The sequence below is a fragment of the Chelonoidis abingdonii genome, chromosome 4 (genome assembly GCF_003597395.2).
Source record: "Chelonoidis abingdonii isolate Lonesome George chromosome 4, CheloAbing_2.0, whole genome shotgun sequence".
NCBI classification, from domain to species: Eukaryota; Metazoa; Chordata; order Testudines; family Testudinidae; genus Chelonoidis; species Chelonoidis abingdonii.
In genome coordinates this window covers 33,773,683-33,789,660 of record NC_133772.1, presented here as the reverse complement: position 1 = coordinate 33,789,660, position 15,978 = coordinate 33,773,683, and the positions used below count along the sequence as shown (strand labels likewise).

The following is a 15,978-nucleotide window of genomic DNA, read 5'->3' as shown; positions in this document are numbered from 1 at the left end:
GCTGCTGTGATGCAAGTAGCCAAAGCAATCACTGAGCTGCTGCTACGAAAGGTAGTGACTCTGGGAAATGTGCAGGTCATAGTGGATGGCTTTGCTGCAATGGGATTCCCTAACTGTGGTGGGGCGATAGATGGAACCCATATCGCTATCTTGGCACCGGAGCACCAGGGCAGCCAGTACATAAACTGCAAGGGGTACTTTTCAATGGTGCTGCAAGCACTGGTGGATCACAAAGGACATTTCACCAACATCAACATGGGATGGCTGGGAAGGGTTCATGATGCTCGAGTCTTTGGGAACACTACTCTGTTTAAATGGCTGCAGCAAGAGATTTACTTTCCAGACCAGATAATAACTATTGGGGATGTTCAAATGCCTATAGTTATCCTGGGGGACCCAGCCTACTCCTTAATGCCATGGTTCTAGAAGCCCTACACAGGCAGCCAGGACAGTAGTCAGGAGCTGTTCAACTATAGGCTGAGCAAGTGCAGAATGGTGGTAGAATGTGCATTTGGAAGTTTAAAGGTGCACTGGCGCACATTACTGACTCGCTCAGACCTCAGCCAAACCAACATCCCCTTTGTTATTGCTGCCTGCTGTGTGCTCCACAATCTCTGTGAGAGTAAAGGGGAGACCTTTATGGTGGGGTGGGAGGCTGAGGCAAACCGCCTGGCCACTGATTACATGCAGCCAGACACCAGGGCGATTAGAAGAGCACACCAGGAAGCGCTACACATCAGAGAAGCTTTGAAAACCAGTTTCATGACTGGCCAGGCTACAGTGTGAAAGTTGTTTGTCTCTCCTTGATGAAAATGCGTCCCCTTGATTGACTCATTCTCTGTAAGCAACCCACCCTCCCCCTTTGATCACAGCTTGCTTTCTCAAGGAAATAAAGTCACTATCGTTTAAAAATCATGTATTCTTTATTAATTGATTATAAAAAGAGAGAGAGAACTGACAAGGTAGCCTGGGTGGGGTTTGGGAGGAGGATAGGAGGGAAGGAAAAGGCCAGTAAAAACATTCAAAATAATGACAGCCTTTTTCTTGAGCTGTCCACTTGAAGTGGGGGAGGTTTAGGTTGGATATTAGGAAAAACTTTTTCACTAGGAGGGTGGTGAAGCACTGGAATGGGTTACCTAGGGAGGTGGTGGAATCTCCTTCCTCAGAGTTTTTAAGGTCAGGCTTGACAAAGCCCTGGCTGGGATGATTTAGTTGGGAATTGGTCCTGCTTTGAGCAGGGGGTTGGACTAGATGACCTCCTGAGGTCCCTTCGAACCCTGATATTCTATCATATGATTCCATGACTCCAGTCAATGACTGGGTATCTCAATTCTTGTGACTTAGGGTTTCCCCCTCTTGAAACCCAAAGCAGATCTGAGATGAAGAAGGATCCCATCCCAGGCTTTTCATATGTTTTTCAGTAGCCTCTTGGCCTTAGAGAATAATAAGTTTAACCTTCTGTCTGTCAAACGTCCTGGCAATTAGTAAAGTGTAGTTTATCCATTAAGCAGTACAGATACAGTTTATCACAACCTTCAAAGAGACATATAGACAATAATACTATTTCATTCAAGTGTCATCCCTAAATGCTAATATTCCTTTTTTGATCTTTGAATCAAAACTAATGAAACAAACAAGACTTGTTTGCTTACATCACAAGACCCCAAGCAAACATCCACCCTTCTATCTCTAACAATGCAGGCTCTGTATTTTAAAGCTCTATTCTAACCTAATGCGATACCCCACTTATCATTTACATATTCTCCCAACAAGTCTTTAAAGTTCAGCCATGGGTCATGTCAGTTAATTAGTTAACTCTTTCTGGCCCTGCGTCACCTTTCAATGAGATATTATACTATTCCCCTATAACGTCACACCATGGTTTGAACAGCTAATGTGCTTTAAAATGTTAAATAATCTGGAAATTCAGGCCCCAGGTAACCCAAGTTGAGCTCCCCACATGAGTGGATGCTTTTGAAAATTTCAGCCTTAATCTCTGTGCCTCAGTTCCTCCACTGTAAAGTGGGGGTAACAATAACCCCACACAGAGATGTTGTGAAGATAAATCCATCTGTGGTTGTTAATTACTCAGTAAGGTTACAGCATCCTAGAAATGCCCTGGGAGAAATTAATAATTCTGTGTTCAGTGCAGAGGTTGCGTTTTGTATGTGGAACAACACCTGGGGCCACACATTGAATCAGGAGGATGAAAAGAAATATTGACTCTCTCTTCCTTCAGTGAATGAGGCAGGGTCCGGTGAGAAAATGGTTTGTGACGAAAGACTGTATCATGGTGCAGATGCACAAGGGGGCAGAACTCAACCTTTTGGCTGCTTGACTTTGTAACATAACTATTTTAACATAGGGTTTGTTTGTTGGATGTATGACAGTGTACTCCAATTATCTGAATAGCATGGGGGACACAGATATTATTTGGATAATCAAGAGTTCGGATAACTGAGAGACCAGGGCATGGGCCTGCTCTCTCATTCCTGGGACAGCAAGGCTGCAGAGGACTCCTTGTGCTGCCACAGGCCTAGTGACATCTGATCCTTGCAGGCACAAAGTGCAGGGAAGGCTGCAGTCCTGGCAGGGCAGAGAAGAGTCCTAGGCGAGGTTCTCTGCTCTGCACCTCTAGGACCACAGCCTCCCTTCTTCTCCTTGCACCTGGAGGGATCAGGTGTCAATGATCCTGTGTAAGCGCAGGGAGCTTTCTGCAGGTTTGCTCTCATGGTCCTACTCACTCATGACAATGGGTCTACAGAGGGTTCCCTGCAGTACCACGGGGCTGGTGACACCCACTCCCCTGCAGGCATAAGGTCTCTGCACTATTACCCGAACCTCTGAGATACATACTGCTGAGGGGGTGTATCTCAGGCTGGGGGACAAGGAAGAAATTCAGATAGGGCTGTGATTCAGATGATAGGACTTTGGATAAATGCAAGTATGCCTCCTCTAAAGCCCCTCATGTGGGGAGCTATGTACAATCGACCTCCTGGCGTTCTTCCCAGCCCCTCCGTCCCTTTCAGCAGAGACACTATCCTTGGCCAGACCCGTAGGTGGTATAAATGAGTATGGTTCCACTGATGTCAGCAGAGCTGCACTGACTTACCCTAGGGGAGGATCGGGCCCCAGCTGTTAACCAGGCAGAAAACCCCTATTCTGGGACACCTCCTAAGTGGAGCGGGACCCATGGATTCATTGTAACCAATCTCATTGTTCTGCTGAAATAACTGGTGAATGTCCTGTTTCCACTCCCAGTAGGGACAGGAGTTTCTGGGGACTGCAAACGAAAACAACAAATGTGATAAATTCTTATTGTAACAGAAACTAAAATGAGAATACAAAGCCCCAAATGGTGCAGGGTGTCGAGAAAGGAGTCAGCTCTGGGGACTTTGGACCCGAAGAGGAGAAAATCTTTCAGGGAATAAAGGAGTTTACCCTGGAAAGACAATGGCACTAAGGAATCTCACAGGGTGTATCAGTAATGCCTCCTCTCCTCTTCCATTTGTCAAGCAACAACTCCGGCATATTTGTGAAAGTGACTTGTAAAGCTGTTTCATGCTCTTTTTTTAAGCTCATGAAATTCCTGGTACGTGAAGATCCACTTCTGCTCAATTTATTTTTGTTAAAAACCCTGTTTTCATGATTTGTAATTTAAAATAATGATTCTGCCCCCTCAGAAAAACGAGAATGGGAAGGATGTACACCCCACCCCCTACTGATATCACTAATACTTGCGTATCTAGCAGATGCAGAGAATGTTCCCCATTCTCTATCGTACTCTGTACTTTCTACATTGTTTGTTTGTCTTGGTTAAAGCTTCTACACTACTTTGAATCTGTGTATTTTATTTTCTTCCAATACAAGGTGTGTGGGAGGGGAAAAGAGATGAAAACATCTATGGAGTTTGTGATGTCACTAGTCTCAGAAAACACTTGTGCAAACTGCTGAGGCCAAAGGGTGCATCCAAAAGGCAAGCTTCTAGGAGGAATAAAAAACAGAGAAAAAGATTTGTGTGTTTGTGTCACTGTCATAAACAGATAGTTAAGGGTTATTGCCTCTTTTACCTGTAAAGGGTTAAGAAGTTCACCTCCTGACCCCTGACCAGAGGAACCAATGGGGGGGATAAGATGTTTCAAAAGGAAGAAGAGAAGTTTCCTTTGTTTAGAGTCAGTTTCAGTTTTGACGGGAGTGGGAAAGCTCCAGAAATCAGCCTCTTATCAAGTAGTGAGTATTAGTGAAGGGAATAAATAGGTTTATGTTTATTTTCTTTGTAACTTGTCTTGGGCATTAGCGAATAATAAAACTGGGTAATTTTTGTGTAACCAAGTTTTTGCCCAGGGGAACATCCTCTGTGTTTTGAATCTGTTGTCTGTGAGATCAGCTTGTATGCTATCTCCCAGAGGGTTTTCTTTTACCTTTCTTTTCTTTAATTAAAAGCCTTTTTTAAGAACTTGGTTGATTCTTCCTTGTTTTAAGATCCAAGGGGTTTGGATCGGTGTTCAGCAGGGAATAGGTGGAGGAGTTTCTCAAGGCTACCCAGGGAGGGAAAGGTTTTTGGGGGGAAAGCAGAGTTTCCCAAATGACTGAAACTATTTGGGTGGTGGCAGCCAGTCCAGATCTAAGCTGGTAATTCAGCTTTAAAATTCACATGCAGGTCCCCACATCTGTACTCTAAAGTCCAGAGTGGGGGTGAAACCTATGACAGTCACACACGCAATTAGTACTAGGAAGTCTGAAAAAAAATATGAGGGCTGCTATAGAAATTGAGAGAGCTTTGAAGGTCAGCTTTAACTGGAGATGTGTTACTTTTCCTTTACTGCAGAAATAAACTGAGCAAATCATTTCCTGTTCCTCTTTCTACATTCTCTAGTCATCTGTGTTTGAGCATTGAGAAGACTGACAGAACAAATCAAATGAGGGTTACTAGTTGTTGTTTCCAATAGCTGTCTGGCTAACGGTAAATACATCATTCTCTGGGGATAGGCTAGTTCTAATCTGAACATGTTACAGTTTATACATTCAGGTTGTGGGACCTGTCAGAATGGGCGCTAGTCAGTACATCAGAAGTTACCATTGCTATTCTTCACCTTTCTGCTCTGGTATCTAAAACTCTCCTGAGGCCATGCGAAGCTAACAGTGGGTCTCAGTACACAGGTCCTCATACTCCAGGACTGTGATGTATAGATTCTAGACAGCATTGGGTTGTTTTCTGAAATATTTTAAATTGGGGGGGGAGTCCCATCTCTGTGTTCTGAAAGCCATGTCAATGATAAATATTATTATAGCACCTTTCATCCTAGATCCTCAACAGCCTTTGCATACATTAACTAAGCTGCACAACTCCCCGGTATGCTAGAGCTGTATGATTATCCTCACTTTACAAAGGAAGAAACTGAGGCACAGAGAGAGATGAAGTTCAGTGAGTCCTTTGTGAGGAGTTACGAGCCCCAATATTGAGCTGTTTTTTTTCTACATGGGAAATACAGTATTGTGATTATTCCATATTAATTATTAACAGAAATTTACTTTGTATTTTAGTTTTGTTTTCTGATACCCACAGATGGGAAACCGAAGCAGCAGAAATCTCACTACTCGTATGAGAAGTGATCTGCTCATACGAACCCTCGACAACCTTTCTCAGGAAGAGTTCAAAAGATTTAAAGACAAACTATCACACTCTGACTTTGAGGGGAAAGGTAACATCCCTCGAGGTCAGCTGGAGAATGCTGACAGGATAGACACAAAGAACCTCCTGATCCAATTCTATGGTGAAATTGCTGCAGTAGAAGTAACCACAGATGTTTTCACTCAGATCAACCTCAGAGATGCTGCTGCTAAACTCAGAGAAGAGAGAGAGAAAGGTAAGAAACTAAGTCACTGTAAAACCTGGGAGTCTGCCCCTGGGCAGGAGCAAAAGGAGAAACAGGCTGATGGCAGAAATGACAAGTTCTAAATCCCAGCCGGAAGCCAGGGGGATGCAGAGCAGAGATGCCCAGAGTGTACCAGATTCTCTGACTGCTTCAATCCCTTTTCACCATTCAGCTGACACAAGTGGAGCAGAGTCAGCCTGTAACTCACCATCTGAAGATATCCTCAGTGTGGGGGAGTCCCCTGTGGTTGCAGAGCCAACATAGCAGTGCAGAATGTCATGGGGAGGAAAAGTAACTGGAGTTTATGCCCAGCCACAGCACCATTCTTTGGGGACACGCCCAGGCTGCTCTACACTGTGCTAGGGCTGGGATGCAGAATCAGGAATCTGTAACTAGAAGCTGATCACAGCAGAGAGGCTGGCTCAGTATGTTTCCCCAAACGGCTGACTGGCCCCATGAGAACTTTCTGGGGTTCCAGGCAGGAACTTTATCTCCAAGGCTGTTTTTAATTAAAGGAACAAATTCAGTGCAATACAAACTGCCAACACTTTTTTTGTCTTTATTTTTGAGATGGAGGAAGAGGTTATTTTATTCCCCTGAGTTAAGTAGCCAGCAATCCTGGAGAACTGCAGTTCCTAAGGCCGCGGACTCGATCCAGAAATAACAGTATCGCGTTAGCCATACAACATTCCAGGATAATGTGTTGTTAGAAGCACACTAATGGGCCTGATTCTAAACTGCTTTATACTTTGTGTAGCCATTAATCTCTGTGTAAAATGAGCACTCGATGGCTGTCCAATGCTACGTTCAGTACAAGCTGAGTGGAGATTTCTGATATTGTAGCTTTTTGCAGCCCCTTTTGCACTCACTGGGCTCAATCCTCAGCTGAACGAGAGCAGCACCCAGTGCAGCTGATGGCCGGAAGGTGAAGGTGGTTTTACAATAGCCCATTCGGCAGCGGAACCATAAGGGTCCGTTCAGGCAGCTGGCAAGGCACACATGCTTTCCCCAGCCATGCCCCCAACACAGCTTCTATGCTGATCTCCACAAGGTGCAGCGGGTACTGCTGGTTATATAGGCGTTCCGTGTCCCTCTCCCCAAAGATTCCACCACACAGTGGAAATCCCCAGGAGGCTGCTCACAACGTCTATTTGACCCTCCTGCATCATCAAAGAGGCACAAATGGGCCATATCAAGACTGATGATGAGTTGCAATTTGCACAGGTGCAAATGGCTACCCAAGGTGCAGGGCAGTGGAGAATCAGACTCCCTGTTTTCAGTTCTATAAAAATATTATTTGGAGATTAAATTCCTCATGCTGTGTGACAGCCCAAAAGTAAGTTTTGGGAAGTATCATAATACAGTCATCCTCTTGAGCTGCTTACCTGGGGAAGTGGAGGGGAGAAGGGGCAAAATATCCGTTTAAAAAAATTCTGTCCTGCTTTATTATATATAAAGAAGACTTGAGTGTTTAAAGAATTTTTTTGTTCAACTCAAGCTTCTGATATACGGTTGTGAGAAAAGATATCTTCAAAATATTAATGCTCTGGATGACAGGATGGGATGCACCCTCAGCAAGTTCGCAGATGACACTAAACTGGGGGAAGAGGTAAATACGCTGGAGGGTAGGCATAGGGTCTAGAGTGACCTAGATAAATTGGAGGATTGAGCCAAAAGGAATCTCATGAAGTTCAAGAAAGACAAGTGCAGAGTCCTACATTTAGGACAGAAGAATCCCATGAACCACTACAGGCCGGGGACCAACTGGCTAAGCAGCAGTTCTTCAGAAAAAGACCTTGGGATTACAGTGGATGAGAAGTTGGATATGAGTCAGCAGTGTTAGAGAATTTATTCCTTCACTCTCACACTTCCCTGGTCCTTTTCACATAAACAGAGAGCAACAATACCTGAAGTCTGAAGTTCCAAACAATTTGATGTTTATTGGGGTGAATTTTCAGCAAGCTTAAATCCAAGTTCCTTTTTCCTTATTTTCGAATCCCAATTTACTTCCTGTTTGCCCCTAATTTATATAGTAATATTTTCAGCTATACCTTAACCAATCATTCTACTAAAATTTACCTAATCAATCCTAACGTATTGTAACATGATTAGCTAACCAATTATATCCCACCACCTTAATTAGGTTACACCCAGCAAAATTAATTATACAGCAGACAGAAACAATTACAGAACCAGACAGAGACCATGCAAATAAACATACAAATCAATACAGAAGTGAAGATTTCACAACCACATTTAGAATCATTGCCAGCAGATCAAGGAAAGTGATTATTCCCCTCTTTTCAGCTCTGATGAGGCCACACCTGGAGTATTGCATCCAATTTTGGTCCACCCACTACAGAAAGAATGTGGACAAATTGGAGACAGTCCAGCAGAGGGCAACAAAAATAATTGAGGGGCTGGGGCACATGACTTATGAGGAGAGGCTGAGGGAACTGGGGTTATTTAGTCTGCAGAAGAGAAGAGTGAGGGGGGATTTGATAGCAGCCTTCAACTATTTGAAGTGGGGTTCCAAAGAGGATGGAGCTCGCCTGTTCTCAGTGGTGGCAGATGACAGAACAAGGAGCAATTGTCTCAAATTGCAGTGGAGGAGGTCTAGGTTGGATATTAGGGAAACCTATTTCACTAGGAGGGTGGTGAAGCACTGGAATGGGTTACCTAGGGAGGTGGTGGAATCTCCACCCTTAGAGGTTTTTAAGGTCTGGCTTGACAAAGACCTGTCTGGGATGATTTTGTTGATGTTGGTGCTGCATTGATCAGGGAATTGGACTAGATGGTCTCCTGGCAAGCTCTGCACAGAAGGAAGGATGCGCTAGGAGGGAAACTAACACCACAGGAGTGTGATGTGGTGGACTAGGCCCAGAGGCCTGTGATGGGTTCAGTCACAGAGACCCCTTTGAGACTATAACTCGATGTGCTGGGGAGACAACTGAGAACAACCCTTCTGCCCGAAAAGGCACCCCTCCACTCCCGTCCTGCTGAGTTAAGACACTGCAGTCTGCTTCAGCACAGACCAAGTGGTTGGACTACGCCCCTCTGCAGTTTACAGAGAATGAGATTCACTCAGCTCAGGGGCTTCTCAGTTAACAGGGACTTTCCCAGCACCCAGTATTCAGTCTTTCTGGGGGCCTAAACCCAAAATAAATCCATTTTACTCTGTACAAAGCTTAAACAGGGTAAATTTATAAATTGTCCACCCTCTATAACACTGATAGAGAGATATGCACAGCTGTTTGGTCCCCAAAGTATTAATCACTTGCTCTGGGTTTATTAATAAACAAAAGTGATTTTATTAAATATAAAAAGTAGGATTTAAGGGATTTCAAAGAATAACAGACAGCACATAGTAAATCACAAAAGCAAAATAAATGATAAACGCAAGGCTAACTTAATATTCTAAGGATCTAGTTACAGCTACTAACTTCTCACCCTAGATGTTATCTCAGGTACAATCCTTTTCAGACTGAAGCTGTAGTTTATGGCCTGGGTCCAGCAATCTCTCAGACCCCTGTAATTACAGTCCTTTGTTCCAATAACTTTCAGATATGTCTTTGGAGTCGAGAGACCATCGCTAGACACAGATGAAGAGCAGATGGGGAGGAGGGGGATTCTAGAGCCTTTTATAGTCTCTTTCTTGTGGGTGTAAACCCCTTTGTTCTTCTGCGCAAAATCACAGCAACAAGGTGAAGTTTGTAGACACATGGGCAAGTCACATGTCCATGAATGATTCAGCTGTTTGCAGGTCAACACCATTGTTTACATGTTAGTTTGAACGTTCCCAGGAGAGAGCAGAAGGCTCCCAAAGTTCATTGTTAGTTAAGTATCGGGGATAGCCGTGTTAGTCTATATCCACAAAAACCAACAAGGAGTCCCTATTGAAGCCCAAATTCTTCTGGGTACCCATCACCTACTCCAGGACAGGTCCAACAAGGAAAATAACAGAACACTACCGGCCATCACATACAGCTCCCAGCTAAAATCTCTCCAGCACATCATCAGTGATCCACAACCTATCCTGGAAAAATGATCCCTCACTCTCAGACTTTGGGAGGCAAACCAGTCCTCTCTTACTGACAGCCCCCCAACCTGAAGCAAATACTCACCAGCAGCTACACACCACACCACAGAAAAAGTAATCCAGGATTCAATCCCTATAACAAACCTTGTTGCCTACTCTGTCTCCATATCTACTCTAGCGACATCATTAGAGGACCTAACCACATTAGCTACCCCATAAGGGATTCATTCACCTGCACATCTACTAATGTGATATATGCCATCATGTGCCAGCAATGCCCCTCTGCCATGTACATTGGCCAAACTGGACACTCTGTAAGTAAAAGAATAAATGGACACAAATCAGACATCAGGAATAGTAACATACAAAAGCCAGTAGGAGAACACTTCAATCTTCCTGGACATTCTATAACAGATTTAAAAGTAGCCATACTTGAACAAAAAAACTTCAGAAACAGACTTCAAAGAGACACTACAGAACTAAAATTCATTTGCAAATTTAATACCATTAATTTGAGCTTGAATAGGTACTGGGAGTGGCTGGCTCACTACAAAAGCAACATTCCTTCTCCTGGAATTGACTCCTCCTCCTCAATTATTGGGAGTGAACTACATCCACCCTGATTGAATTGGGCCTGTCAACACTGGTTCTCCACTTGTGAGGTAACTCCTTCTCTTCATGCGTCAGTATAATAATGCCTGCATCTATAATTTTCACTCCATGCATCAGAAGAAGTGGGTTTTTACCCATGAAAGCTTATGCCCAAATAAATCTGTTATTCTTTAGCAATAACAACAAGGAGTCCGGGGGCATCTTAGTTAAATACTTCCAGTTACTTGAATAGTCCCTTCACAATACGTTGGCCAAACCTCCCTTATATGTTCCCCAAAGCAAAGACTTCAAATACAAGCATAGAGCCAACATTCATAACTTCAGATATAAAAAAAGATGCGTGCATATAAATAGGATGAATATATTCGGTAGATCCTAACCTTTGCAAAGATATATTCCATGGAATATGTAGCATAAAGCATATTCCAGTTTTGTCATTTATATTCATCAATATATTTTCATAAAGCATATGGAATGAAACGTCACAGGCTTCTGCTACTCTTGTCCCAGGAAAGGAGTAGTAGAAGAGTCCTCCAAGCAGCGTAGAGTGACTGCAGGAAAAGCAGCCAATTAGGGCCCAGGAAGACTATAGAAAAGGAGCTGCAAAACCAGAGACAGGCAGTTTCTTGCTGGAGCCAGGGGAGTCCAGATGGTGCTCCTGGCTGGCCAAAGGGAACTGCAGCACCATGGGAAGCTCATTGTGGGAAGAGACTGAGGGAGCAAGAAAGAGCTTCTGGCTGGCTGCTGGGCCTGACCATAGAAGAGCCCTGAGCTAAGGGTGAAGCACTAGTGAAGGCTGGGGCTGCAGGGAAGTGACCTAGGGAACTGAAAGAAGCTTAGTTAAAGAGACACAGCAGTGTGTGGCCACTATTCTTAGGGCTCTTAGGCTGGGACTTGGAGTAATAGGTGGATTTGGGTGCCCCCCATAGGCCACTAGGAAAGTGGCCTACAACTGGACAGCAATAACCCCCCAGAAGGAGATCTGAACTACTTTGTGGCCCAGCTGGAGAGCTGGGGCCAGAAGGGCCCAGAAAAGATGAATCTATTGCCATCAGGGAAGAAGCCCTGGGGCTATGGCCTGATACCAAGTGTGATGTTATGAGTGTAATATAATATTTCATTGGAAGGTGATGGCCAGAAAGAGTTAATTAACTCACAGACTGACCTGACCTATGACCGAACTTTAGAAACTGGTTAGGAAGATATGTAAATGAATAGAGCTTTTAAATGCAAGTCTGCATTGTTAGAGATAGAAGGGTAGGTGTTTGCTCAGTTCTTGTGATATAAGCAAACATGTCTTGTCTATTGCTATAGCTTTGATTAAAAGATCAAAAAAGGAATATTAACATTTAGGAAGATACTTGAGTGAAATAGTATTATTGTCTATATGTATCTTTGAAGATTATGGTAACCTGTGTCAGAACTGTTTAATGAATACATTACCTTGTACTAATTGCCAGGATGTTTAGGAGAAGGGATGGTAAGCCTGTTGTTTTCTCAGACCATTTCTTGCTGCTGGAAATGTATAAGAACCTTGTGGCACAATCTTTCTTCATCTCATATCTGCTTTGGGTTTCAAGAGAGGGAAACCTTAAGCCACAGAGATTGAGATCCCCAGTCATTGACTGGAGCCACTCTGAATATGGACATTGGACTATAACCTATGGACTATTTCTAAAAAGACTTTTGGCAACTACAAGCTCATCTCTGCTATTTATCTGAACCTCAAGAATTGAGGGCAAGATTAGAAACGCAAAGGCACAAAATGAGCTCAAACTAGCTATGGGAATAAAGGGAAACAAGAAGACTTTTTATTAATACATTAGAACGCAAGAGGAAGACCAGGACAGGGAGGGCCACGCTCAGGAGGAGGGAGAAACAGATAACAGGAAACTTGGAAACCGGACGAGATGCTAATGTCTTGTCTTTTGTTCGGTCTTCATTGAGAAGTCTGAGGAATGTCTAATATAGTGGAATGCTGATGGGAAGGGGGTAGGTTTAGAAGATAAAATAAAAAAGAGCAGTTAAAATCACTAGAAAAGTATACAGATGCCTGCAAGCTCACCAGCCTGATGAATGCATTTCTAGCATACTCTAAGGAGTTAATAGAGAGGTATCTGAGCTCTAGCTATATCTTTGGAAGTCATGGGCAAGATGGGAGAGATTCAGAACAGGGAAAAGGCAAATATTAGGTGCCCATCTATACAAAAGGGAAATATAAATACAGGACTACAGACCAGTTAGTTTAACCTTCTGTGACAGCGGAAGAGTAATGGACGCAAGTAATACTGCAAATCATCTGCAACTACTTGGAAGGGGTAAGGTGTATAGGGAATAGCCGCATGGATTTGTAAAGAACAAATCGTGTCAAACCAATCTGATAGCTGGCTTTGTCGATACGACCTGTTGTAGATAAGTGAGAAGGAGTAAGATGTGTAACATAGACTTAGTACGGCTTTTGATGGTCTAAGCGGATATTCTTATCGATAAACTAGGAAATTAAATTTAGATGGGCGCATCATAAGGTGGGTGACTAAATGGCTGGATAACGTACTCAGAGAGTAGTCTTTAATGGGCTCCAATCCTGCAGGAAAAGGTATAACAAGTGGGTTCCGCAGGGGTCTTTTTGGGAACCGGCTCTGTTAATACTCTTCATCAACAACTTAGAGTTGGCATAGAAAGTAGCGCTTTTAAAGTTTGCAGACGATACCAACTGGGAGGGATTGCAACTGTTTGGAGACAGGGTAAAATTCAGAATGTCTAGGACAAATTGGGAGAAATGGTATAGGTACAACGGAAGAAGTTCAATTAAAGACAAATGCCACCATTGGTCCACCATTAGGAAAGGGAACAATCCAGTTTTCGGGCACGTCAGAATGGAAAGACTGTCAAGAAGGAGTATGGAGAAAGAGATCTAGGGGTCATAGTGAGGCCCTACCAGCTAATATATGAGTGAACAGTGTGACCCACCTCGTATGCAAAGAAAAGCAAACGTGATTCTGGGCTGCCATTTAACAGGTTGTGTTGTAACAAGGGGACAACGAGAAGTCATTACCTGCTCTACCTCTGCGCTTGTTTAGGCTCAACCGGAGTATTGGTGTCCAGTTCTGGGCGAGTCTGCATTCAGGAAGATTGAGAGAAATTGGAGAGGGCCAGAGAAGAGCAACAGATCGATTAAAGGTTGTGAAAATGACAAAAGAGGCGAAAGATTGGGTTCTGTGGTAGTTTGGAACAGAGAAGACTTGCGAGGGACATGATACAGATTTTTCAGGTATCTGAAAAGGGTGTCATCAGGAGAGGGGGGAAACTTTGTTCACTTGCTTCTTAAGGAAGAACAAAGAAGCATGGGTTTAAACTGCCAGCAAGAGGAGATTAGGTGAGACTTAGGAAAAAGTTCCTACTGTCAGGGTAGTTGAAACACTGGAATAAATTGCGCTAGGGAGGTTGTGGAATCTCCATCTCTGGAGATATTTAAGAGTAGGTTAGATAAATGTCTATCAGGGATGGTCTAGACAGTATTTGGTCCTGCCATGAGGGCAGGGGACTGGACTTGATGACCTCTCGAGGTCCCTTCCAGTCCTAGAGTCTATGAATCTATGAATTCAAGTCTGTATGTATATTAATCTTTTAACCAATTTTATCACTCTTTTCTTTTCTAATAAATTTTAGCTTAGTTAATAAGAATTGGCTATAAGCGTATATTTTGGGTAAGATCTAAGTTATCATTTGACCTGGGTCTGGGGCTGATCTTTTGGGGTTGGAAGAACCTTTTCTTTTATGTGATGAGATAAGATTTTCAGTAATCATCATCATATCTGACAGGTGTCTGGATGGAGGCCTGAGGCTGGGTACTTTAGGAGAACTGTGTTGTTTGGACTTCTGAGTAACCAATGAGGTACTACAGAATTTGTTTTGTGCTGGCTTGGTAAATCTAAGTATTGGAATATCCACCAGCATTTGGGGTTTGCCTGCCCCGTTTTGTTTGCAATTCACCCTAAGTGAGTGACCTCAGCTGGCTCCCACAGGCAGCATCGTCACACTAGGGCTGAGACTGTTTAAAGACTGAAGATGCACCCAAACAGAAGGAACACTTGTGAGAGGTGGGTGCCACGCAATTACGAGGAGGCTGCGGAGAAGGTTTGTGGTTGGTTCCCACTTGCCACCCTGACAGTGCCACAGCTGAGGCACCACTGCACATGCAGACCCAGGGGGCCCGAGAGCAAGGGCCAGAGAGCACAGTGGGAACAAGCAACTGCCATGCAGCAAAGAGGGGCTGGAGCTACCACCACAGACGGAGGCTGTAGGGAAATTTTGAGTGCTGACTTCCACAACAGTGCCTGCAGCCCAGCCACCCCTACATATGCACCCCAGAGGGGCTGGGGCAAGGGCCAGAGAGCAGAGTAGGGACCAAGCAGCTGTCCTGCAGGGAGGGGGAGCAACAGGGCTCCCGGCTCAGCATGGCCAGGAGAGGGATGACTCCAAACATCCCAATGGCTGGGAGCTGCCTCCTGCCTGGCAGCTTTGCTCCTTGGTTCAGGGAAGCTCTGTGCAGCAGTGAGGAGGTGACAGAGCAGGAGCTGCTGCCACTGCGAGAGGAGCAGGAACAGGGATCATGTTTGGCCAGGCAGTACTAGTCCTTCCGGCTGTTGGTCTGGCTGCCTACAGTGCTGCTCCTCTGCCCCCAGGATTTCGGGGTTACACCCAGAGGGCTTCTAGGACCCAAGTCAAGCCAGGGCTACGTGCACACAGGATAGCAATAGGGCCTGGATCCTAGGTCCCAGCTTAACATGGGCTCACATCCTCCAGCCCTGCAGGGTCCTGGGACCCTAGATCTTAGCCCTAGGTTAGCATAATTGTTGCATGGCACACAAGGGGTTAGAGTTGTGCCCAGGCTTAAGCTGTTGTGTAGACATACTGAAAGTGACTACTCTAGTGGTTTAAAAGAAAAAGAGTATTGCTTCTGATGGCCATTTTGAACAGGTCACTGAACTAGTGTCTCCAAAGAAAGTCTCTCTGCCTGCCTCAGCTGCGGATTTTCTAGGGAGTTTAAGACTGCAGAGAACCACGTATGAACGATTTGTTCCAATGTCCTGAACTGCGTGACACTGATTGTTGTTACACTAACATTCATGTGAAATTTCTCTTTCAGCTTTGGGTCCTCAGCAAACATCTGAAAGATCAGCAAATGGTATGTGACATTCCAATAAAGAATTGCATTGCATAATTACCAGTGATTACCAGCGTTAGGCTAGATCAGTCAGTCATTTGGTTTACTAGTAGAAATAATAAGTAACACCTCAGGAGTGTAAACTTATCAGATCACACAGGTTAAGCAGGGTTGGATGGGAGATGAGGAAATGAATGGGGAGATCTCCAGGAAAGAATCAGGTGCTGCAGAACATGGTGCTGGTGAGGAGGTGGAGATGTTGTCTCAGGCAGGACTGACCCAGT

At 44.3% G+C, this 15,978-nt stretch overlaps 1 protein-coding gene across 1 annotated transcript in view; it reads left to right on the top strand.

Annotated features, from left to right (window-relative positions):
• Positions 1 to 5,566: 5,566 nt before the first annotated feature.
• The window catches only part of LOC116836374 (NACHT, LRR and PYD domains-containing protein 3-like), a 95,722-nt gene continuing 85,310 nt past the window's right edge, over positions 5,567 to 15,978 (top strand). The window contains exons 1-2 of the mRNA XM_032799938.2: positions 5,567 to 5,867; positions 15,677 to 15,715. Coding sequence (XP_032655829.1) covers positions 5,567 to 5,867; positions 15,677 to 15,715 — 340 coding nt within the window. The remainder of the gene's footprint in view (positions 5,868 to 15,676; positions 15,716 to 15,978) is intronic.